The sequence below is a fragment of the Urocampus carinirostris genome, chromosome 8 (genome assembly GCF_059441175.1).
Source record: "Urocampus carinirostris isolate Australia breed hairy pipefish chromosome 8, RoL_Ucar_1.0, whole genome shotgun sequence".
NCBI lineage: Eukaryota > Metazoa > Chordata > Actinopteri > Syngnathiformes > Syngnathidae > Urocampus > Urocampus carinirostris.
Genome location: NC_142356.1, coordinates 22,071,269 through 22,098,494, shown reverse-complemented (window position 1 = coordinate 22,098,494; position 27,226 = coordinate 22,071,269). Strand labels below are relative to the sequence as shown.

General features: G+C 42.6%; 1 protein-coding gene across 2 annotated transcripts in view; it reads right to left on the bottom strand.

The window, feature by feature from the left end:
- The window catches only part of sdk1b (sidekick cell adhesion molecule 1b), a 421,825-nt gene that overhangs the window by 45,002 nt on the left and 349,597 nt on the right, over positions 1-27,226 (bottom strand). For both annotated transcript variants that reach the window (XM_088341980.1, XM_088341981.1), the window contains 5 exons: positions 26,035-26,269; positions 25,780-25,895; positions 20,186-20,372; positions 17,270-17,368; positions 9,222-9,416 (listed from right to left, as the gene is read on the bottom strand). In XM_088341980.1, coding sequence (XP_088198106.1) covers positions 9,222-9,416; positions 17,270-17,368; positions 20,186-20,372; positions 25,780-25,895; positions 26,035-26,269 — 832 coding nt within the window. The remainder of the gene's footprint in view (positions 1-9,221; positions 9,417-17,269; positions 17,369-20,185; positions 20,373-25,779; positions 25,896-26,034; positions 26,270-27,226) is intronic.

Here is a 27,226-nt window from a genome sequence, read left to right as displayed (position 1 = left end):
TTATCGTGGTGGAGGAGTTTGTGTGTCCCAATGATCCTAGGAGCTATGTTGTCGGGGGCTTTAAGCCCCTGGTAGGGTCACCCATGGCAAACAGGTCCTAGGTGAGTGGCCAGACAAAACGCAGATCAGAAGACCCCTAATGATGAGAGAAAACTTTGGTCCTCGATTTCCCTCGCCCGGACGCGGGTTACCGGGGCCCCCTTCTGGAGCCAGGCCTGGAGGTGGGGTCCGCTGGCGAGCGCCTGGTGGCCGGACCCTTACCCACGGGGGCCGGCCGGGCACAGCCCGAAGGGACGACGTGGGACCCTCTTCCCATGGGCTCACCACCTGTAGGAGGGGCCAAAGGGGTCGGGTGCGCAGAGAGCTGGGTAGCAGCCAAGGGAGGGGTCCTTGGCGCGACGATCCCCGGCTACAGAAACTGGCTTTTGGGACATGGAACGTTACCTCTCTGGCAGGGAAGGAGCCCGAGTTGGTGCGTGAGGTTGAGAAATTCCGACTAGATATAGTCGGACTCACCTCTACGCACGGCTTGGGCTCTGGTACCAGTCCTCTCGAGAGGGGTTGGACTCTCTTCCACTCTGGAGTTGCCCGTGGTGAGAGGCGCAGAGCCGGTGTGGGCATATTAATTGCTCCACGGCTCGGCGCCTGTACGTTGGGGTTCACCCCGGTAGACGAGAGGGTAGCCTCCCTCCGCCTTCGGGTGGGGGGACGGGTCCTGACTGTTATTTGTGCTTATGCACCAAATAGCAGTTCGGAGTACCCACCCTTCTTGGGGTCCTTAGAGGGTGTGCTTGAGAGCGCTCCCCCTGGGGACTCCCTCGTACTGCTGGGAGACTTCAACGCTCACGTGGGCAATGACAGTGAGACCTGGAGGGGCGTGATTGGGAAGAACGGCCCCCCTGACCTGAACCCGAGTGGTGTTTCGTTATTGGACTTCTGTGCTCGTCATGGTCTGTCCATAATGAACACCATTTTCAGACATAAGGGTGTCCATATGTGCACTTGGCACCAGGACACCCTAGGCCGTAGTTCGATGATCGACTTTGTCATCGTTTCGTCGGACCTGCGGCCGCATGTTCTGGACACTCGGGTGAAGAGAGGGGCGGAGCTGTCAACTGATCACCACCTGGTGGTGAGTTGGCTTCGATGGTGGGGGAAGATGCCGGCCCGACCCGGCAGACCCAAGCGTGTTGTGAGGGTCTGTTGGGAACGGCTGGCAGAATCTCCTGTCAGAAGAAGTTTCAATTCACACCTCCGGCAGAACTTCGCCCATGTCCCGAGGGAGGCGGGGGACATTGAGTCCGAGTGGACCATGTTCCGCGCCTCCATTGTCGAGGCGGCTGATCGGAGCTGTGGTCGCAAGGTAGTCGGTGCCTGCCGCGGTGGCAACCCTCAGACCCGTTGGTGGTCACCGGCGGTGAGGGATGCCGTCAAGCTGAAGAAGGAGTCTTATCGGGCCTTCCTGGCCTGTGGGACTCTGGAAGCAGCTGGCAGGTATCGGCTGGCCAAGCGGAATGCGGCTTTGGCGGTTGCCGAGGCAAAAACTCGGGCATGGGAGGAGTTTGGCGAGGCCATGGAAGCCGACTTCCGAACGGCTTCGAGGAAATTCTGGTCCACCATCCGACGTCTTAGGGGGAGGAAGCGGTGTGCCATCGACACTGTGTATAGTGCCGATGGGGCGCTGCTGACCTCGACCCGGGACGTTGTGAATCGGTGGGTGGAGTACTTCGAAGACCTCCTCAATTCCACCGGCACGTCTTCCTCTGGGGAAGCAGAGCCTGAGGACTCTGGGTTGGGCTCTCGTATCACTGGGGTTGAAGTCACCGAGGTTGTCAAAAAACTCCTCGGTGGCAGGGCCCCGGGGGTCGATGAGATCCGCCCAGACTTCATTAAGGCTCTGGATGTTGTGGGCGAGTCATGGTTGACGCGCCTCTGCAACATCGCGTGGACATCGGGGACAGTGCCTCTGGACTGGCAGACTGGGATGGTGGTTCCCGTCTTTAAGAAGGGGGACCGGAGAGTGTGTTCCAACTACAGGGGAATCACACTTCTCAGCCTCCCTGGTAAGGTCTATTCAGGGGTACTGGAGAGGAGGGTCCGCCAGGAAGTCGAATCTCGGATTCAGGAGGAACAGTGTGGTTTTCGTCCTGGCCGTGGAACACTGGACCAGCTCTATACACTCTTCAGGGTCTTTGAGGGTGCATGGGAGTTTGCCTGTCCGGTCTACATGTGTTTTGTGGACTTGGAGAAGGCATTCGACCGTGTTCCTCGGGAGGCCCTGTGGGGGGTGCTTCGGGAGTATGGGGTACCGCACAGTCTTATCCGGGCTGTGCGGTCCCTGTATGCCCGGTGCCAGAGTCTGGTCCGCATTGCCGGCAATAAGTCGGATTCGTTTCCGGTGAGGGTTGGGCTCCGCCAGGGCTGCCCTTTGTCACCGATTCTGTTCATAACTTTTATGGACAGAATTTCTAGGCGCAGCCTTGGCGGGGATGGAGTCCGGTTTGGGGGCCTCAGCATTGCGTCACTGCTATTTGCAGATGACGTGGTGCTGTTGGCTTCCTCAGCCCGTGATCTTCAGCTCTCGCTGGAGCGATTCGCAACCGAGTGTGAAGCGGCCGGGATGGGGATCAGCACCTCCAAGTCCGAGGCCATGGTTCTCAGTCGGAAAAGGGTGGTATGCTCCCTCCGTGTCGGGGAGGAGGTCTTGCCCCAAGTGGAGGAGTTCAAGTATCTTGGGGTCTTGTTCACGAGTGAGGGTAGGATGGAACGGGAGATCGACAGACGGGTCGGTGCAGCGTCTGCCGTCATTCGGACCCTGTACCGGTCTGTCGTGGTGAAGAGGGAGCTGAGCCGAAAGGCAAAGCTCTCGATCTACCGGTCGATCTACGTTCCTACCCTCACCTATGGTCATGAACTTTGGGTCATGACCGAAAGAACTCGATCCCGGATACAAGCGGCCGAAATGAGTTTCCTCCGCAGGGTGGCTGGGTTCTCCCTTAGAGATAGGGTGAGAAGCTCAGTCATCCGGGAGGGACTCGGAGTAGAGCCACTGCTCCTCCGCGTTGAGAGGAGCCAGTTGAGGTGGCTCGGGCATCTAATAAGGATGCCTCCTGGACGCCTCCCTCGGGAGGTGTTCCGGGCATGTCCCACCGGCAGGAGGCCCCGGGGGCGGCCCAGGACACGTTGGAGAGACTATGTCTCTCGGCTGGCTTGGGAACGCCTCGGGGTCCCGTTGGATGAGCTGGAGGAAGTGGCTGGGGATAGGGACGTCTGGGCTTCCCTTTTAACGCTGCTGCCCCCGCGACCCGACCTCGGATAAGCGGAAGACAATGGATGGATGGATGGATGGGTTATTTTTGTGAAGAGAAAATAATGCTCTGATAATAGTATCACATTTTGACAAGAGACTGCGCTTTTATGTCAACATTATCCAATTTAAGGATAAAAAACGATGGGTGAACGACAGCAATAAGGCAAAAGGTCAGAAGAGAATCGGAAACCCAATTGAATACAACACAGACGTTCACTTTTAAAACGTCTGCCGTCAATTGTTTACTAACCTCTCCACTGCAGACATTAACATCTCCAGGAGAAAGAGAATCATATTTTATGGCACAATATCCGCAAAAACTCACCCTCACTCACACACGCATACCATCATAGAACCAATTTCATTTTCGTGGGATTAATTCGGCCTATTTGCTATCATCTGAAACAATTCTCAATGAGACTATTGGAAACGGGCCGTCACGCCAGTGAAGTGGAACAGTTGAGCTGTGAATGGTGGTCCTGGGAAAAGAAGATAGGGATGCTATGTGTGTGCCAACCAATTAAAGTGCACTAGAGAGGCCGATAGGGCTTGCTAGATGTGTGACATCATCACTTGGCTGTTGAAGGATCAACAACATAATAGACTTTAATATTGTTATTCTTCTGAAAGATTTGACAGAGCTGAGAGAAGAATCTCTTATATAGATAGATAGATAGATAGATACTTTATTCATCCCTGTATGAAAATTCACACTTCCAGCAGTATCCTTGTGTTGAAAATAAAACAATAATAAAGTAAAAGGAATACAATACATAAATACCCAATACCCAATGTAATGTGTTGATATAGAGTATTTAAAAAGTGCTACATAAAATACACACTGTAATAAAAATAGGGTAATATGCAATGTGGGGGTGTGGTTTAATGTGGGCTTTTACTCCCCCGAGTGGAGTTAAAGAGCCTGATGGCATGAGGAAGAAATGATCTCCTCTGTCCGTGGAACAAGACTGTGACAGCAGATGTGGTGAATTGTCCATGATTTACCGCAGCTTTTTCAGTGCCCATCTCTCAGCTACTGTTGTCAGGCTGTCCAGCTCTGTGCCCACAACAGAGCTCGCTTTCCTCACCATTATATTAAGACGAGAGGCATACTTCTTCTTGGTGCTGCCTCCCCAACACGCTGCCGCATAGAAGAGGGCGCTTGCCACAACAGTCTCATAGAACATTTGTAGGAGCTTTTTGCAGATGTTGAAGGACGACAGCCTTCTGAGGAAGTACAGTCAGCTTTGACCTTTCCTGCATAGAGCTTCTGTGTTGGCAGTCCAGTCCAGTTCATTGTACAGCTTCACACCCAGGTGTTTGTAGGTCTGGACAAATTCTACACCTTCTCCTTTGATAGTTACAGGAACCGGGTGAGTTTTAGTTCTCCTGAAGTCCACCACCATCTCCCTGGTCTTGGAGGTGTTCAGGTGCAGGTGGTTAGCGTTGCTCCATTGGACAAAGTCCTGAATCAATTTCCTGTACTCCTCCACCTGCCCACTTCTGGCACATCCCACGATAGCAGTGTCATCTGCAAACTTCTGACGTGGCAGGTTTGCATCAGAACTAGTGTTGACAGTTTTTTAAATAAAAAAAGGACGTGTGATGTCGATGTCATGGCAATCCATTGTAAAACAAGCCACCCTTAAAAGTCTACAGGGATAGTCACAAATTTATGAATTTACACTGGAGATCAAAATTAAAGAACTTATATATATATAAAAAAAAACAATACTTTTAAAATAATACCATCTTCACTACTTAGGGGTTTAAGGATATTTTGTGGTGTCTATACCATGCTAATACAACACTACAACTGTTGAAGTTTAATAAAACCCCGTATTTTGCCATAAATGCATTGAGCAAAATTAGACAACACTTTCAGGTGCCTCCCACTTAATGGTGCTAATCTAGCACATGGTGCTAATTTCCTTGATTATCTGTCAACTTCCATAACTGGAATTCTAACTGCCAGTTTCACTGACTTTGCATGATGGAGGGCTGTTCTTAAGTGACTGAAAGCCCCCGGCAGGAGATTGTCCAGATGAAAACGAGAGGGATGACACGATCACCCGTAGCAAGACCAGTTGATGGTTCCAAATCTGTGATTTCAAGAATATGCAATCTTTACAAAACTACAAACTCATTCAAGTCACCCAAGAAGGCTGATTGTCCACGGAGGACAAATGTAAGAGAGAAAAGGTCACTCCAGAGGATGTCAAAGATCTTCACACTGCAGCTGGAATTGCTCGACAGTTCAGTGCGGCATTTGGTGTTTGTCTCGCCATACAGTGTTGTCAAAGAGCATTTAGACTAAAGGCCCACACTGCAGTGACCAAACTTCAAACTTCAATTCATTTGGGTCTGATGGGAAGCATTTTGTTCTGCGACACATTGGAGAAAGGCGAAACCCTAAGTGTTTGAAAAAATCATTGAAAGGTGGAGGAACAAGTATCATGGTTTGGGGCATGTTTTCTGCAGCAGAAGTTGGGCTCCTTGCACAGCCACATGGCAAAGTGAATGCAAATATGTATCAGAGCCTTCTCCAAAAGCACATGGTTCCTTGCTTTCATTTCCAATCAGCCTGCAGTTTTCATGCAGGACAATGTTCCATGTCACACAGTAAAATGGGGAAACATTATCTTTGAAGAGTGAAAAATTGAATCAATGATATGGCCTGCCCAGAGTCCTGATCTCAGCCAATTCATATCATAGAGTCTTTTCTACTGTACTGTGACCATACAGCTGCTCTCCGTTCTACTGCATCTTGCTGAGAAAAAATTGTGTCCTGCACCTTTCCTCATGCAGCCTAAATGTGTATCTCGATGTCTCTCTCTCTCTCTGTGTCTCTCTCTCTCTCTATTTGTCTGCCTTATTCTGCAAAGCATTTCATCAAGGTGCACCCCGCCAAAAAAAACCCAAAATAAAATCATTAACTAATTTAAAATACGTACTGGGTTTCAGCTTATTTTCACCTGCCTGGTTAGTATTTTGATGGGAGACCACCTTGAAATACCAGGTGCTGTAAAACGGTCATTTGGTGCACGCTTTACTGCGATGGCACTGACTGTACCCCCCCGGTCCACTTGGCGGAAACAAATTTCCCCAAGGGGACCAAAATAAAGTAAATAAATGAAACGAAATCCGCGAATTAGCGAGAATGTGAAAGGTTAACACGTTATAGTGTGGGCATACTGTATCATAATTGATAGTTCATCCAAAATATACTCTATTAGTTTAATTATTGGACACACTCCTGTCTTTATTTTATCAAAATGAGAATTAAAAAAAAAGAAATTTAAATTTATTATAAAAATAGAAATCAGGGCAGCACGGCGGCGCAGTGGTTAGCGCGTGCGCGGCACAGTTCTGAGGTCGTGGGAACCTCCTGCGTGGGTTCAAATCCAGCTCCCGGCCTTACTGTGCGGAGTTTGTATGTTCTCCCCGTGCTTGCGTGGGTTTCCTCCGGGCACTCCGGTTTCCTCCCACATTCCAAAGACATGCATTTCAGGTGAATTGGCCGGTCCAAAATTGTCCTTAGGTGTGACTGAGCGAGTGAGTTGTCTGTCCCTGTGTGCCCTGCGATTGGCTGGCAACCAGTTCAGGGTGTCCCCTGCCCACTGCCCGGAGATGGCTGGGATGGGCTCCAATTATTATTATTAAACCAATACATCTTATTTTGGAGGATAAGCGGTGCGGCTAATGAGATGAGATGAGAAATAGAAATCAGTCCCATACTAAATCCACCGCGAAATCAATCCAAGTGCAGCTAATATAAGCTAATCAGGTAACCAGGTTGCCACAACAGGAAGCTGATGCTTGAAGACACCGTTCACGGCGGTTGGCATTTTTCCGCATTAATGAAGGAGATGCACCGAAGCGGCTTTTAAAGAGGTTGTCGCTTCCGGCATCTCGGGTGCTTTACATGTTGACGACCTGCTTCCTCCATTTCTCGCCATGTGCTGCAGCCGCCTCTGTAGATATTGTTTCATTTTCCCATACATCATTTTGATTGCGTACCGATTCCTTCGGGGAAGTTTCTTCGCAATGAATTTAAGATGAGATGTTGTGCTCTAAACACACATCAAGTAATCACATTTTGCAGGTGGATGGATGATTTCACCCGGACGCTTCTATTTTTATCGACTTTTAAGCATACGTTGGAAGGATTCAACAAAGAAACAAAACATATGAGAGCGAAAAAGGTTCCAATATTTCATTAAGACATCCCTTTTCAATCTTCAATACACATACTTATTCTTCCCTAGGGGAGAGAGTTTTATTATAAGTCACAAAAAGAGCCAATGGAGGTCTTGAAAGGGTTTAAATAAAATGGATACAATTGAATTAAAGAGTATAAATCAAGTGGATTCACAAAGCGTGAATCTTTCTATCTCAATGTTCACAATTTGAAAGTTGAAATCGGGAATTGATGTAAAATCTGAGCTCCAAAAAGTTTTTCTTATTATTTTGTAAGTGGCAGAAACACATTTGATTGTTCTTTCATTGTCCGTCACTGGCAGAGAAAAAGGACTGATGTGTTAGTATCAAAAATCTCTTTTTTTTTTAAACAAATATGTGAAATTAAAGAATTTGCTTTATTACGCCCCCTAGTTGGGGAATCAATCCTGTTTTTGGATAATTAATTCGATAAAAGGTTGACTTGTAGTTAGATTTTTGGGTGAATCATTTATTGTAAATTATGCATTAAACATATTTTTTTACATGAAAATCCAGGTTTTATTAAACTCAAACTTAATTGGGCTGACAACATTAAGGAATGGACTGGTGCTAATTTTGCCACCACCCAAGAAGAGGCCAGGGACTGTCAACAGTGGAGAAGGTTGTCCAGAGTTGCGTCCTCAAAGGTTCCCTGACAATCCATGCGGTTACAGGGATCTGTCAACCATGAACCAAATTTTAATTGAACCTATTGAAAATTTAGTAATTTCTGTCTGTTTCTGTCTGTTTCTTGTTAATACAAATGTGAAAAAAAAGCTTTTCTTTCTCCGTTCTTTCTGCTTTTTTTTTTTTTTTTTTTTTACTTTTTACAAATTATTCATTGATTGCAATATAAAAACTTCAGTTCACAAGCAACATTTATAATGCTCTTAACTGGACTGTAAAATTGAAATTCAAGCAATTAAAAAAAAAAACTCAATATATGAAATTGACAATTAGTATGTGAAATTTTGTGTCAGTCACTTCCTGTTAATATTTTGTGAATAAAAACTTTTGATTATCACTTTTAGTGGTATTCTTACAAAAACACAAAATAAAAGTATATATGCAAGTGTCTTTTGTTAGGTTTTGTGTCAAGGCACCCCTAATAAATACCAGCAAAGTCGATAAACACATGCTTTCTTCCCTACCGCCCTCTGGCGGTCAAATTGAGTACTTCAGCTCCCGATCACCGATCCACTCCAAGCAATCGAATCAAATTTTCTATTGGAACGAACACGAAGAAACCTTGAGAAGGGACCGCACATGAGGTAATCCCTCTTCCAGGATGACCAGGCTGCAACGGATGTTGCAATAACAAATAATACACAGATATTGTCAACATAAAATATTGGTTATTCATATGCTATAGAATACGTAGTAGTGTGTTTTAAGCCTAGATTTAAACAGATCCACTGAGGTTGCAAATTGAATCTCAGGGGGAAGAATTTAGGTTTTTCCTTGCCCGCATGTAGGTTTTAGATCAGGGGATGGTGTAATAATTGTCTGTGGTTTGCAATAATCTGTGGTCTGTGCAGCCCTTTGAGACGCCTTGTGATTAAGGGGTATACAAATAAACATGACTTGACTTGATTGATGCAGATGTTTCTTATACACACGTTTCAACAAACCTTAGCCCGTAATGCCATTTGCTTGTCTCCACTAATCCTAGCACTCTTTTTAATTTTACCTCTCCGCTCTGTGGTGACCACCAGGGCCACAAGTTCTTGACCCCAGCCAACAGCAGTGCGAGCCACCAGTCGGAAGACGTACGTCTGCTCTGGGGTGAGTCCCGTAACGGTGAACTGCCGTCCATTGGAACCAACTTCCACTGTGGTCCACTGCTGACTATCCCTTTGCTCCAGGCGGTATGCAATCTGGTAGCCTGAAACAGAGTGATGAAGAGGAACGTGTTTGCATGGAGAAAATCATAGTGTGAAGGCAAACAAGTCCTAGAGTGCTCAGGTTGTGACATTCTCATATATGCGTACATGCTCTCATCCTCTTGGCTGGGAATCAGGGTGTACATGCGCTTCCTGTCTCATGTGCAGCAGGCCATGTAATAGCGATAACGTACACCTACATCCATTTTTCCACAGGTCGCAATAGATGCTTGCAAGAATGGGTCGAGTTAAAAATAGCGTGGACTGTAAATGCAATTATAGCTACTTTTGAAAATATTGATTTACAGGTGTGAGTTGTCCCCAGGTATTAGTGTGTGTGAATGGTTGTCTGTGTAAATATGCCCTGCAATCGGCTGGCAACGAGTCCACAGTGTTGGAAATCCCCAGTGTCATCTGGCATGGGCTGCAGAACGGCCTCGAGGATAAGCGGTTTTAAAATAAATTAATGAATACTTCAAGTAAAGGACTCTTCTCACCCCAAACATCACCTCTTTGACCTGTTAGTTATCCTCTCCAAACAAAGACTAACAAGGTTCAGAGACAGTTTCTTTCTGTGAATGGTATATTGAATAATAGGTTTGCTGTTAAATGATATTGCAACACTTTTCATTACACTACTGTTTCCAAACACAACATAGTAAATATTTTTTCCCATCTTATTTTTCTCCTTGCAATCTTTATATGTTTACATGTCTATCTTGTTCACTGTGTTGTTGTCAATGACATCAAGATAATTCTGTTCTATTGTATAAGTAAACGTACTTGTAATTACTGGAGTTAAAAAAAAACCTTATCTGTCACATTCAGAGCAATTAATCTTGAATTTAAATTGTCTTTATTGGCATTGATTATATCTTAGTGTACATTGTTGTAAAAAAAAAAAAAGATGTAGCACTCCAATATGAACATGTATTAAAAGACTAAATATAAAAAAATATTATATACTTACAAGGTAGTGCTTGAACACTTGCCTTGGTTGTAAGTACATCTTAAAATCTGCGGAAATTGAGCTGGAATTCAGACCAGGATGAAAAATAATAAATAAGTAAATCCAACTGTCACAATCCTACACTGTGAGTTGTGTTTCTCTGTATGCTCACCATCTTTATTGGTCTCTCCTCCTCAAAGCTGTTGTCACTTGTTTTGATTTCCCTGCAGTTGTTCCCTCCTATCACGACTTTTCCTCTTTCCTTTATTAGTACTCAATCCCCTTGGTTCCTTGCTAGTTTGTTACCTTTCTCGTCACGTTCCAAGCACCCCTGTCACAGCTCTCTTGTCTACTCAGTGTACCAAACCCCAACCTGACCTCCCAGACTACTAATACTGACTAATACTGATAATAAGCGTTTGGACTTTCGACTTTGCTGCTGGAATCTCCGAACCATTCGCATGTTCATTTGGAAATGCTTGTTTGCCTGCCATGCTCTGGATACTGTTACACTGTTGCCTCCCTTTCTGTGTGACAAACACTGCTCTAATAAATGACAATTGTTCAGTTGTACTAATCTATGTTTCTGAATTTTGTTTCCACACTATCCTACGAGAGCCCCTGACACCAACAAGCATTTGCAAGATGCAAAATAGTAAAATATCGGATAAAAGTGCACCAATAGAAGAAAAAGAAAAAGCAGAACCTATCCTTTGATGTTCACTATAACAACACTGTTTACTCAGCAATACAACAACAGTGTGTTTTTTGATTGAGTTGAAATCTTTCAAACGATGGTAACCTTAGAAAACAGGGCGACTGTGAATCTGCGAGTACACACTTATGTATCCCTATTTAGAAAATCCAACGAAATTCCCGAGCAAAAAGGCTCAATGCCGGAAACGATCGGTCTCCATTAAAACTGCCGTGACGCTAATCTGCTGACGGGCATCTAATCTGTTTGCGTTTTGCGATAATCTCATCAGTTTGTCCAATTGTTTGCTGGATGTAAGCATCAAGCGAGCCAGATTACACGATAACGGCGAGATGGCAAATCCGCTACATCAAAACAAGCGCTTTCCGAGCTCGCCGTTATGTAGGTGATATCTGCGGGACATCCCCGCCGACGAGATCCATGAGGATAAATCTCCATTACAAAAGAGGACTGTCTCGTTTTCTTAAAAAGACACTCTCGTTTTTTTTTCCTGCCGTGGGAAAGATGCATCGCATAAATATTTAACGCGGGCTGCTGGCTTTTGGCAAAATGCGCGTGAATGGGGACGCTTGCGGCTCAGCGTGCTTGGCTGCGTTTGTGTAGTTCATGAAATACTCAGAACTGCTGCAAGTTAACAAGCTAGCATGCTCGCGACTGTATATTTAACACTTCTAGATGTAGCGCTTCGAGGAACGTACAGATTTCTTGTAGCGCACGCGTTAAAATTAACCAGTGCTGAGATTGTCGTTTCTGTTAAATATTTTATTAGTTCCAAAAATTAATTTTAGTTTGAAGGTGTATTTCATAGGCAGCACACCGGCTGAGTAGTAAGCGCGTCCGCAGCACAGTTGTGAGGTCATGGGATCAAACCTTCCTGTGTGGAGTTTGCATGTTCTCCCCCGTGCTTGTGTGGGTTTCCTCCCAAATTCCAAAAACATGCATGTCAGGTTAATTTTTCCGATCCCAATTGTCCCTAGGAGTGAACGAGCGAATGAGTTGTCTCTCTCTGTGTGCCCTGCGACTGGCTGGCAACCACTTCAGGGTGTCCCCTGCCCACTGCCCGAAGATGGCTGGGACAGGCTCCAGCACCCCCACGACCCTACTGAAGATAAGCAGTGCACATAATGGATGGATGGACGGGTCCATTTCATAGTTATGGCATTTCTATTCAATCTAAAAGAACCTGAGTATGAAAATCACCGGAATTGGTTAAAAAATCAACTGATCTACTACTTTAGGCATTGTTTAGTATGAAACGAGACACTTAGGAGGGAGGAGGGGATTTTGTTTGTAATTATTTTATTATTAAACCAATACATCTTATTTTGGAGGTTGTTTTTCTTTTTTCAGTTTTTTTTATATATTGGTGTGACAGTAGGAACAAAACAAAACGTTGAAAAATATTGGGGGCAGTTGTACAATTTAACAAAATAACACAATTGTTAGGTGTTGTTTAGTACTGAATTTGAAAAAATGATGGTAGGAGGAGGGGAGTATGTTGTTGAGTTTTACTAAAGAACATTTTTCATTTTTCTTTGATTTATTGCAAAACTAAATTGAGTTATTTCTGACCAAAATTTATTTTTAGAAAACAACTTTTGTTTCTAAACTTTTGAACGGACAGCATGTATGATTTGACCCTAAATGTTGTTGTACTATATTGCGTAGTGCAACCAAAAACTATTGCTAAAAAGCACAAGTAAAATACCAACTATTAAGACTCAAAGTGAACAAACTGCACAGTTTTTCTCCTCACTTTTTTGTCTAGTCTTAGCAGCAAGATGAAAAACAATTATGTCAGCTTTCTCATGGATAAGGCAAATTTATTAAACTATATATTTATTTAAAGCGCGTTCAAATGACAGTTCATGTATTTTTGCTTATTATTGAAACCGTTGTGGTTGTTTCTTTAATAAATTATGTTTTTAACCACTAAGAGACGCTAAATAATATACACTGTTCCTGTAGAAATGTTTCAAACATCATCTATGCCTCCTCAGCAGCAATATTAGTTGTCACTTTCGCAAATGATAAAGAAAATATGCCTGTCCGTATTGTTATATTATATCTCCGGGCTATTATAAGCTCCAACTGAACTCGGCGGCTAATCAGGACATGCTATATAAACTAGATGGATGATGTTAATGCCTTTAATGACTAAACAATGTGACTACATTGTATAGCGCCAGGATGCAGAAAGGACACACAGAAGCTATTATTCATAAAAGGCACCTTGCACCAAATGAGACCATACACTTTATGTTAACTTTGCCCCTTTGTCTCTGCATATAAACACAAACATGCACCGTGTGCACTCCACGGGTCCGAGCAAGGGCACAGCGGGATTACCGGCCGTTGCCCGATTGTGTCAGCGAGCGGCACTTTTAAATGCATTCCTGCTTACATTAGGCTCACACATCTTTCTCTTTGCCCTGCAGAGAGGACAAGTGATTCTTACCACTGTTAAGCTGGCGAATGTGACATACAAAGACCCACAGACCTCATCTGCTCGTCCACGAGATAGCTCTTACATGGCACGCTCATACTTGGGAAACCTTATCAATATGTATCTATATTCATGTTTTCAATTTACAATATACATTATAGAGGCGAAGCATGTTGGACATGCACTTATGGCTTGTGTGGACACAAATAAAGTGCAGCTCAAGCTCCGGGTTGAAGAGATTGTTTTTCAAAACATGTTTAAAAGGCACAGTATACATGATTGATACAAATGCAGGACAACTCTGATTGTCATTTAAACCAGTGGATGGCAACCACCAGCCCGTGGACCAGTACCAGGCCGTTTGGTACCAGGCCGCGCACCAAAAACAATTTGCCCTTGCTTATACAGACGCTCCCTTATTTACAACCATTCGACTTATGAAAAACAGTAGATCTGATCATTTTTTCCCGGGATGTTGAAAAATTTCCAGACATTGCTGTAAGTTAGCTTTTGTGTTGAATGCACCTTTTTTCGAGTAGAGGACAGTGCTGTAGTGCTTCTTCCCATCGTGTGGCGCTGTGAGAGGTCAGCGTCCACCCCGACGAAGAAATCCATCTCCTACTTCCTAGTTATTGTGTAAACATTCTTTACTGTATCTCCAGCGCGCTAAGAACTATGACATTTTTATTGTTTAATATCTCGTGCATCCATTCAATATGGTTGGTGTAAAGTGTAAAGAAGAGGCAAACCGTTTCTTTTGAAATGAAAGGGGAATAAGAAAGCTTGATGCGGTTGAGAAAATGGTCGGGAGGCTTTTTTTCGGCCACTTTTTACCACAGAGGAGGACCTCTCGAAGCACATCTTCCAAAAGTAGGTTACACTTAACTTTATTCATATTTTTAGAGCAGATTATTTTATGAACCGTTTATTTTTTTTAGTACAAAACTATACAGGTTACTTATACAAGCCTTAAACACACTTATATTAACCTTAAACATCCAAAAATATAGCACTGAAGCAACAAAGGCAGCGTCTGTACTGTACTTATTCACAATTTCATTTTTAAACAATAACAACCTCAAAGTTCATGAGGTTTTACTGTGGTAAATTATAGAACTTGGGCAATGTCCATAAGTCAACATATACCATCAATCACATTTGCTCCTCATGCAAAAGGAATCAAGTCTGGATCACGGCAATGAGAGCACCGTTGATATAGGACATAGGAAAACAATTGATTTTATCTCATCATCCCACCATTTTATTTCATTTTACCACGTTGTCTCTCTCACCTTGTTTATTTTTGAAGGGGTACGCGATTGGTCAATTATTGTACAACTTTGTTTCGGCTGAATTTATTCCCATAATTAGGGTCGCGGGGGGGCTGGAGCCCATCCCAGCCATCTCCAGGCAGTGGGCAGGGGACACCCTGAACTGGTTGCCAGCCAATCGCAGGGCACACGGGGACAGACAACTCACTCGCTCGCTCATTCACACCTAGGGACAATTTAGACCGGCCAATTCACCTGAAATGCATGTTTTTGGAATGTGGGAGGAAACCGGAGTGCCCGGAGGAAACCCACGCAAGCACGGGGAGAACATACAAACTCCACACAGTAAGGCCAGCAGCTGGATTTGAACCCACGACAGGTTCCCATGACATGAACTGTGCCGCACAAGCGCTAACCACTGCCACTTTATGGGGGAGATAATTCAGAACAATCCTCAAATATATACAATCGAGAAAACAAATTCTGAAGAAAACAATCTTATCAACAAACATTAGACTAGCCACAGTATACCCTAACTCAAATGTTACCTTCAATAGATACAAACAATCCGCAGCCAACCATTTACCAATTTGGTCTTGTCATTTCATTCTCACTTTCTGGCTCCAAATACCATAACATAAAAGCTGGATTAGGGACTTTTTGATTTATCTAAAACTACAAAAGTTAAAATCTTTACTCACCGGAAAATGTGATTCTTTCAATCGGACATAAAACCCCCTAATTGAATATTTAAATAAGGTTTGAAATCCAGCCAGAAGGCAATTAGATGATGATTATCTGAGCATTACTTTTTAAAAGCCTTTCACTAAATTCAATGAAAATGTAAAATAAAATAACTGTCTTGTCCCATCTTGGTGCAGAGGAAGTATGTTGACATAACTTGAGATGCTTCGTCTACACAAAAGTGATGCTTTTAGGGCAGTGATGTCAACCATACGGCCAGTGGGCTGGATCAGGCCCGCAAATGCTGAGAGTAGCACAGGAGATAATTGAGTCGCAGCGCATTAAACAATGACTTGCAGTTCAGATTATGTCCACTCGATGTCGCCAAAGCCAGACACTACTATTAAAGTAAACCACCCACTGTAGCTATATTTCCTGACTAACATTTATCAACCAGAGAAGACTTCAGGAAACACCTTTGTTATTTTACTTACAAATATAACTCACGCATTTGTGTCCTGCGTGCAAATCTCTCTTGACTGCACTATTAGCTAAAAAAAATAAGCTTTCTATCCCTAGTGATTGGAAATATTGGTTAGCACATGGATTAAAAAATACAATAAAAAAGTAGCACCTGGGTTTCTTTGCAGAGGTTTATAAAAGCTCAAGCTCCTTTGTATAATATATATGAAATCTAACAGCAAAGTTCCCAAATTCAGATACATATTTTTTTTATACAACTCACAAAAAATAAATGTACTTTTGGATCATTAAAAAATCCTTTAAATCATTTGCACTGATATTTGTATTGTGTACTTTTTTTGTTCTTTTACAGTTTGTACGACCTTTCCTGAGTTATATATAAAAGTGGAAATGAATTCAATTGTTGTTTTGCTTATGTCTACAAAAGCGCAGTTGATTAACGCCGCAAGAGATTAAATTTTAGTGAAGAATAAAACACATTGAGGAAAAAACCCTCAATAATCGTTTTATAATGAAATCTTATATCCCTGAATCATAATCATGATTTAATTGTGATACCTGGAACAATCCTCACCGCTACAGGTAAGGCATACTTTTTAGGCCATTCGTTGTCTAGTCTGGCCCCTGTGAGAGTTGTTCTTCTACCATTTGGCCCCTGACCTACAATCAGTTTGACATCCCTATTCGGGCGCCAACAAATTATGTTGAAGTGAGTTGCGGAGTTCGCGGCACAGCAGCTGAGTGGTTAGCACGTCCACGTCACAGTTCTGAGGTCATGGGTTCAAATACAGCAACCAGCCTTTTTGTATGGACTTTGCATGTTCTCCTCGTGCTGAGCGAGTTGTATGTCTCTGTGTGCCCAGCAACTGGCTGGCAACCAGTTCAGGGTGTCCCCTGCCCACTGCCCGAAGATAACTGGGATGGGCTCCAGCACCCCTACGACCCTACTGAGGATAAGCGGTGCAGTTGATGAATGGATGGGAGTTGCGGAGCTCCAGGCTGACTTAAGTCAAGTTTTTCTGCCATCTTACAGTTTCAACAGGTAACCATGTCACAGCTGCGCCTATGACAACATACAAACTAATAGAAAGTAACTAGTCGCTAAATGCTTGACTTTTAGAAATACTCTTTTGTGAGCTTTTGTGTGTATTTTGACTTTGTAAATTTTGAAAAGGAGACTGTTTTTCAGCTCTATTAAATATAAAACACTAGGTGATGAATTTCAACCCCCACTGCCCTCCTTTGTGTTTTTGCACGATTGTGTGTGTGTGTGTGTGTGTGTGTGTGTGTGTGTGTGTGTTTTATACCTAATATAATTCCGTTGGGGTTTGATGGAGGCTCCCACACCACCCTGGCTGATGAAAGGCGGACCTCTGGAAACAACACCCTCACTGGAGGTTCTGGGACTAAAAGGGGAAAAAAAAAGAAATGGGCGTTGAGAGCCGAGCAGACCACTAATAATATACAAAGAGAAGCAGAGTACATCAACCGCTAACATTAAATGTGTGACTATATGCAGTATACGAGGCAGCGGGAATGCTTTTGCCCACAAACGCACACCCCCGCACAAACCCACGCGCACACTCAAACGGTAGAGCATCTTATAAATTTTTAAGACATACCTTGAAAGATGCAAAAAATAGAAAACGTAGTTTTCTCTTAACCTGACTGCGTTTTCCTTTGAAGCCGACAGAAGTACTGTACATGTTCCACACCATCAAATAAATGTCATTGCGACTCACACGCCCACGCGCCCCCCAGGAGAGACTCACACTTGCACAAGTGCACGCACACAAAAAGCGGGTTCATTATACTTTTGACAAATTGACTTGTTCAGGTTGCAGCCCGAAATGAGAAAAACTTTTCAAATGTGACAGCGTTCACTGAGGTAGGTTTGTGCGAGCTACCATTTGATTTTCTTTTTTTAAGGGGCAGCAGAGGGCGTCTTACAACCTAAACGTGCACAGACATGAAAACCCTGATGCCTTCTTTGACACTCAAAGATGAAGTGAGGAACCTTTGCGACACTATAAGTGGAAAAATGAGCCTCTACTTTTCCAGGAAGACTTCTGGCAAGATATCAGAGCTTTCATAGAGCACAAATATTTGCCAAGATTCTCTCAAAGTTAAACATATGCTGAAGTTCCTCAATAGAAATGCATTTATTGCACCCCTATAAAACACTGGTCATGTAATATGAACTTTGACATACAGCGTCAGAATAGAATTATTAAGTCCCACTAGAGCAGGGGTCTCCAACCTTTTTCAAGCTAAGAGCTACTTTTTGCTACATATTAGTGCGCATATATATATATATATATATATATATATATATATATATGCAGTACATCTTTTTGCTACATATTAATATAAATTTGTAAAATAATAACGAATACTGTGCTACTTACTATGTTGTTACTATGTTATTAACAGGTTCATTATTGGAAGTAAAAAGAAGAAAGAGAGAGAGAGAGAAAGAGAGAGAGAGATAAAGGAAGGAAGATAAAAAGAAAGAGAGAAAGAAAGAGAAAAGTCATATAAGTAGAGGAAGAGAGCAAGCCAGAGAGAGAAAAAGAAAGAGGACATACAGTGAAAGATAGATAGATAGATAGATAGATAGAGAGAGAGAGAGAGAAAATGAAAAGGACAAAGAAAGAGAAGTGAGGAAGAGAAAAATAAATGTGAAGGACAGAAAGAGAAAGATAAAAGAGATAGAGAGAAAGAAAGAAGGAATGAAATAAAGAAAGAAAGAAAAAAGAGAGAACAAGAGAGAGAAAAAGAAAGAGAAGAATAAAGATAAGTAGGAGGTGGGGTTAATTTGATTCAGTTAACCACAGACATTTTTTTTATTAGGAAATCACAATGACCCAGCCCTGGTGGGGTATTTTCAGAACAGGCCCGCGGGCACCTCAGCTTACTTCAAAGGATAGCCAGGTACCCGCGGGCACTAGTTTGGAGACCCCCGCACTAGAGTATAACACGAATTGTTGACAAGCTTTGGGCAAAATCAAGCACGCTCCTTTTGGCATACAAAAATATACCTGTTTTCAGTGCGAAGAAGACCACTACTATAGTTTCAGCATAACACAAGGTGAAGATGCTTGTTTTTAGTGTAGATAAATCGGTTTGTTTATAGAAATGTGTAATAAAATGCATAGATGCTAAGTTTTGGTAAATATAGAGACACTAGTTTTGCCATGCTTTCACTATAGTAGAGGAAAATGCTAGTTTAATTACATATGAAGAAGAAATAATTAAATGTCAACATAGAAAACATACTTGTTTTCATCATTAATGGCGACAACAGTTTTTTAGCTTTAAAAAGACAAAACTTTCTTTTGCAGCAAAACAAGATTATGTCCATTTTTGACTTGAAGATGATTGTTTATTGATGATTCTTTTAGCAAAATAAAATATTAAACTAGAGTCTGAAGCCTGTTTTCAGTGAGATAGAAGATAGTACTTGATAGTAGAGAGGTTGGCACTTCTCAGCGTTAGAGTATATGCTTGAAGGAAGAATAAGATGCTTGTTTTTGGCATGCAAAAATATGATGATAGTTTGCAGCATAGAAGAAGAGGATACTTGTTTTAGCATATAATGAGAAAATGTTTGTTAAGTGGAAAATAAGGTGAGCTTTACTAATACACGTAAGGTGATGCTTGTTTTTACAAAAGAAGAAGACAATAGCTTCCGTATAGAAATGATTGAGGCTTTTCAGCATAAATGATAATGCATGTTTTCAGCACGGAAGAACAAAGTGCTAGTTTTTACCACACATAAAGCACAATGTGACGCATCGAGGCTCAAAATATTTTTAAGTCGTGTTTAGGATTCTGCCTTCTGCCAACTGGCTATCAATCTGACCAACCAGGAGGGACGCTTAGCAAGACATTTTGACATCACAGGGACATTATGCATTTTGGTCAGGCTAGTGTGTTTTTTTAATTTAAAATACAATATTTGACAATATTTTATTTGTAAAACATGTATAGGTGGAACCCATGACACGGCCTTAAAGCTTGGAGCACCAACAAAGATAGTAATAGTGGACGGGGCACAGTAGTCGTAAAGACGAATCTTTACCTACTGGCATGTGAGAAGAGTTCAAATTAGTGACTACAGCTTACACATAACAAATTATCCATCATAATCAGAACTTCTCGCGATCAAGTATCCAAAACGTATAGCTCCATTGATAAATTTGCTGCTAGAAGGTTCCTACCGTCTTCTTTGGTTCTCATAAGCACAGGACTGCAAGGAGGTCCATCGCCCAACCTTGTGTACGCCAACACCTGCAGCGTGTACACCGCGTACTTCCTCAGCCCGCTAAGAAGCAAGGATGCGTTCCTCTCTCCTTCTGCCAAAAGGACACTTGGGGGACGGTTCGAGTCCTTCTCGGAATACAACACCTGAACACACGCACGCACACACACACACAAACACACACAATTGAACGTGTGTACTACTTTAACAAAATAAGTTCAATGCTGAAACATGTTAAAAACATAACAAAAAGACAAATAACATTTAGTGAAATGCTTCACAACTTATTGGATGGCGCTTCAAAGTGCGGGTAAACAATATCCAGAAGATTAAACTGAAGCAGCGTGCAATGTTGTGACACATTTAGGCAATTGATGAATGCCTAACTATAAAAAAAATAATAGAAATAGAAATCTATCAACTATCTTCACCGCTTATCCTCAGTAGGGTCGCGGGGGTGCTGGAGCCGATCCCATCTTCAGGCATTGGGCAGGTGACACCCTAAACTGGTTGCCAGCCAGTCGCAGGGCACACAGAGACAGATAACTCTCTCGCTCATTCACGATTTGGACCGGCCAATTATATCAACATGCATGCTTTTGGAATGTGAGAGGAAACCAGAGTGCCTGGAGTAAACCCACGCAACCACGGGGAGAACATGCAAACTCCACATGGGGAGGCTACGGTAGCTTGACTTGAACCCTGAGACTCATACACATAACCACCTATATGTGTATATATATGCAGTGGAACCTCGGTTTTCGAACGCTTCTTAGTTCGAACAAATCAGAGTCCGACCAAAAATTGAGAAATTCTTGCTTCGCTGTTCGGTCAAATAATTGGAGTTCGAACGCCGGTAATGCGTGAGTGCGTAAGCTAGGCGTAGAGGTGTAGATCGCTCTTTTCGTGACCAACTGTTATCGCGTGCGGACGTGCTTCGTTTTGCTTTCGCTTTTAATATAGGTGTGTTGTAGCCCTTTTTAAAAAAAAATTTACACGTTCATGTTAGCGTTATCTTTCGTACGGAAGATTACGATTACGTGAACGTACGATTAGCCTTTGTTAGCTTTATGTTTACGTTAAACATTCAAGGTAAACATTCAGGGTGTTGGAACGGAGCCCAACATTCTGGGTGTTGGAACGGAGCCCCCTTTCCAATGAACCACTCACCACTTGTTGTGGAGACCCGGGTGCTAAATGACTTGTAAACGAGCCTGTTTTTTTCATTTTTACACGTTCATGTTAGCGTAATCTTTCGTACGGAAGATTACGAGAACGCGAACGTACGATTAGCCTGGGTTAGTTTTATGTTTACGTTAAACATTCAAGGTAAACATTCAGGGTGTTGGAACGGATTAAAATGATTTACATTATTTTTAATGGGAAAAATGATTTCGGTGATCGACCAAATCGGTTTTCGAACAGGGTTCTGGAACGGATTATGGTCGAGAACCGAGGATCCACTGTGTATATATATATATATATATATATATATATATATATATATATATATATATATATATATATATATATATATATAAAGTCTCCCTCTGCTTTTTAAACTGGATGCCTCACCTTACAATAAAGCGCACAGCAAAATGTCAGTTGTGACTTGAAGGGAACGCAAAGCAAAAAGTCAGGAGCTGCTGGTGGCAGCTTGCAGGAAAAAAAGCCCCAAAAACGATCGGACGTCAAACATCGAACGGAAGCAAGCGCTGCTGGCATCTGCTTGTCATCTCGCAGCACAGTGGGCACATTCTCACATTGCCACACACACCAGGGAGCTCCCGAAGTGTGCCATGCGCTGGGGGGCTAACGGATTATATAAGCAGAAATCTCCAAACAATGCTCGCCGGAGTTATTTTGTTTCCTGCATATTAAGGCGCGCATGCCAACACAAGTGGAGATAAATCCCTCTTTATTCATCTCCTTTGCAGATTAAGACGCGGACACAATTTCAACATCACATTAGCCAAAATAGTTTTGTTCTTTTCCGTGTTGTGAAAACACAGACACAAAGCTGCGTGTTGTCTCTTTATGTTGGGATCAAAACAAACAAACAACAAAACCGTAGGTTGCGATAAATCCTCAGGGGACGCGTGGGGATACAGTGTGAAGAAAAAAAAATGAGCATATCATGTATTCGTCTAGCTCAGCTATTTATCTATGTCCTGATTTCAATGAAGAGCTTTGTGACGTTGTGCAGCTTTGACAGATTGCACTTTCTTAAGACGGATGACGCGCCAATGACGGATCATCTCCATCTTTGCTTCTGGCATGTTAATACATCTTTCTGTGTGTTAAGAGCGTAGAAACATTTCCTTCTCTTGTTGGTATATGAAAAAAAATGTAAACACTCTCTAAATAGAAAAAGCATTCACTATCCGGTAAGAAGTCTATCCCCTAAAAAAAGTGCCTTGGAGTAAGAATATGGCACTAGGGAGCTGTTTTGCAACAAGGCGAGTTTGGTGGTTGCTCAATGAAACGTTTTAAAACAGAAAAAAAAAAAAAAAGATACATGTAGTGAAGGAAATCCCTTACAAGGTGAAATGACTGAAAAGTAAAGTGTTGCATATTTGTTATTGTAATTGTTTTTAACTTTAAAAAAATAAAAATAAGCACATATCTTAACCTTGAAATAGCACAAATATCTGACATGGGAAATGGTAGACAATCTTACAGATTTAAATATCTTTTATATTATTTCATAAAAAAACATTTAAAACTATCCGAGCATATACGAAATATAGCTTTAGATTAGCATTTTTCTTATTTTTCTTAACAAATAATTTTATTCATTATTATTATGAGTAGGTAGCACGGCAGGGCAGTGGTTAGCGCCTGTGTGGCACAGTTCTGAGGTCATGGGATCAAACCTTCCTGTGTGGAGTTTGCATGTTCTCCCCGTGCTTGCGTGGGTTTACTCTGGGCACTCCGGTTTCCTCCCACATTCCAAGAACATGCATGTCAGGTTAATTGGCCGGTCCTATTTCTCCCTAGGTGTGAATGAGCGAGTGGATAGTCCATCTCTGTGTTCCCTGCAACTGGCTGGCAACCAGTTGAACCAGTTTGCGGTGTCACCTGACCACTGCCTGAAGATAGCTGAGATGGGCTCCAGCCCCCCCGCGACCCTATTGAGGATAAGCGGTGCAGATAATGGATGGATGGAAGAATTATTATGAGTTATACTCATCTCATCTCATTAGCTGTACCGCTTATCCTCATTAGGGTCGCGGGGGGGGGGGGGGGGGGGGGGGGGGGGCTGGAGCCCATCCCAGCCATCTTCGGGCAGTGGGCAGGGGACACCCTGAACTGGTTGCCAGCCAATCGCAGGGCACACAGGGACAGACAACTCATTCGCTCATTCACACCTAGGGACAATTTGGACCGGCCAATTCACCTGAAATGCATGTTTTTGGAATGTGGGAGGAAACCGGAGTGCCCGGAGGAAACCCACGCAAGCACGGGGAGAACATACAAACTCCGCACAGAAAGTCTGGAGCTGGATTTGAACCCACGACAGGTTCCCATGACATGAACTGTGCCGCACAAGCGCTAACCACTGCGCCGCCGTGCTGCCCATGAGTTATACTATTGTTCGGAATTTTTGTAAAAAGAATAAATAATAATCCGAGCACAAATATTAGATGTGTTTTAAGTATTGGTTGGTTTGATCCCTTAACCACTAGGGTCGTAGGGGTAGCAGTTCCTGTGGTGGGTCTTTGGCAAGTACAGCCTGGTGTCGCCCATCCTTTTTCCAGGCCAACTTCTGTTTCGACCTGGTCACGAACCAGGGACTTTTCGCGTTTTAGGCGAATGTGCTAACCACTGCACTATATTTGAGATGTGTTATGGTAATACATATACAAATTTTGCTGGGTAGGGTATAGTTTTATAAGTAAAAAATAAATAAATAAATAAATAAATAAATACATGAATGCAATTAAAAAATACATGTACCGTATTTTCCGCACTATAAGGCGCACCGGGTTATAGGGCGCACCCCGAAAAAAATAGTTTTTGGTCCTATTTTTGACATACATAAGACGCACCGGATTATAAGGCGCTACAATAGGAACATGGACAAAACAGTCAGATAGTTCAGTCCAACTTATTACCCCCTTAACATTCCGAAAGCTTGCAAAGACGCAAATACGTGTCGAGAACACGTGCGGATGCGGTGTCCGTACGATGTCACTCGAATGCATCGTTCCATCATTCGGAAGGTTAAAGTCTTGGGATTCAAGAAATGCCAACCATTCCTTAGTTTCTATTTTCTTTTTCGCTCGCAACTTTACTGTATATATGACAATAAACACTTGGAATTGAGTTGAATTTTAAAAAAGACACTCCATTCCATCCATTATCTGCACCGCTTATCACAGAAACATCGAGTTCAATCTGAAACAAGATACAGGGATAATATATATAGCCAGAGTAGCTCACCGAAGTCGTTGTGTTCATAATAATGTGCAGCCGTGGTCCTCTTTTACCCGTGAGTTTAGTAAATCCAGGAGAATAAAATATTTACAAATACAAAATAGTAAAAAAATAATTTCTGTATGCCGTCAGCCACGTGCTATACGCATTCATCTTTTTCGGCCAATTACAGGCTTTGTTTTGCCGTTCAAGCCAATGCCAGCCTGTAAATGATGAAAAGGATCCTCCCCTTGAGCTCCGAATAACTTTAGCCAATAGTGATCCATTCAAATGATGATTGACACATTGGTTAGCCGATGAAACGCCGGTAAATAAATCCCAGCATACAACGCAGACTACTTGGCGTTCGGGGGAAAATCTAGTCGGCGGCTGCAAGTTAGTTGCAAGACTTTGCGAATTAATTTTGTTCCATAAATAAGGCGCACTGTATTATAAGGCGCATGGTGAGCTTTTAAATAAAAATAAAGGCTTTTAGGTGCGCCTTATAGTGCGGAAAATACAGTAACTAATTATATTTAACATAAAAAATGAGAAAAAATTAAGTTAAAACTAAAATCATTGACAAAAAAAAAAACATGTATGGATAACAAAACAAAACAATGATAAAATAATCTTAAAAAGCCTTATTCAGAAGAATGAGGAAAATTAAAAATGCCAATTAAAAACGAACTATTTCGTTAGGCCGTTAAAAAGTGATGTTTTCTGCGTCACCTATGGTATTTTATGGTCAAGCGAAAATATTGTTTTTGATATCTCTAGACCCCACTCATATATTTAAAATATGAAGAGTAAACTAACAACACCAACAGTAAAAAAAGTATTTTGACACAATGTTAGAACATGAAAGTGTGCATATCCATAACTGCAGTTGCAGAAACTTGGAGCTTGAACTTATCTTAAACTAATAGCACTGTGGTTACCGGACCTTACATCATGCCTGGCCTTTCATGTATTACTTTTTGCAAACGTGTGAGAGCTTGGGTGTGACAACTGGGAGATGAGGGGGGGGTTCTTAATTGTGTGTGTGTGTGTGTAGGGTGAGAGAGAGAGAGAGAGCGAGAGAGAGAGAGAGAGAGAGAGAGAGAGAGAGAGAGAGAGAGATGTGATATGTACCTTATATCCCAGGATTGCCCCATTCCGCCTAGCCTGAGGGACGGGAGACCACGTAATCAGAAGTTTGGTGGAACTCACGGCATTGGCAGTCACATTGACCGGAGATCCTGATGGGACTGTGACACATAAACACAGGCAAACACACAAACACATACATTTGGATCAGTGATACTTCACATCAACAATCAATCTGCTTTAGAATCACTTCCAGGCCTTCCTCCGTGAAAGAGAAAACAAAAGTGTTGAAGCTCTCACCGGACTCGGCTGTGCGAGCAGAGACGGCGTCGCTCCATGGGCCAGGCCCAATGGAGTTGTAAGCCTGTATCCGGGTCCGGTATTGAGTCCAAGGGTCCAGGCCCTCGACGGCGACTTCACCGGCAACACCCTCCACCTCAACGGTGCGATCCTCGGCGAGTCCGTCAGTCCTGCGGACGCGAAGCCTGTAGCCAACTGTTTCTGGGCTGCTGTTGTACTCGGACTCTGGGAGAGGCTGGAGGTAAGTGAGGAGAGAAGTATTTAGGGTACAAATCAGTCATTAGTTTTGGTTAATTAAGCATTTCAGATTATAATCTGAATGCTGCAGGTTTTGATTCTAGCTAGTTCAATGGAATGATATATTTTAGTGTCTTTTCCAAATCAAATTCTTCATGAATACAAAACCTGTAAGCTATTTTGCTAAAAACTGAGGATATGGAATTAAGATGTTCCATGTGTGGATCATATCTAGGAAAGACAAAAAAATACTGTGCAAAGTGTGGAAAATAACATTAAAAAGAAAATATTTAAAGTAAATACAATAATGAATAAATCAAATCTGACTTATAAAACAACCAACTACCTGCATACCTACAAAAAACAGCAACATAACATCAACCTTCCTACCAACAAATCTATCGACCAACATATCAAACGAACCAAGTTTTAACCTAGCAACCAACCTACCTAAGGAACTACCCACCAACAGACAACCTGGCAGTATTTCTATATACTGATCGATTTACCCATCAAACAAGCCAAAAACCAACTCTTCCTAGCTATCAACGTATGTACTGATCAACCCAACTATCTCTTTCTACTAACACACCTACAAATGCCATCAACATACCATCAACCTACCCACCAATATATCAATCAAATCAACAATATATCCACCTGTCAACATGCCAATCTAACCACCTATAGACCACTTGGTTATCTTTCCATGTTCATACCTATCGAACGGACCAAGTATCGACCTACCTTCCTACCTGCCTGTTAGGTCTGTCACCTTACATCTGTGAATAAAACACACAATAAATAACAAACACATTAATTCTAGCCCATGAGGAGATGTAACCAGTTCAAGTCCTGATCCTCATATGACCATTAACTGATATATCTCTGTAATGTTCAATATTTGTAGTCAATACATTTTAAATATAGACTAACCTTATCACTACCTACCCAA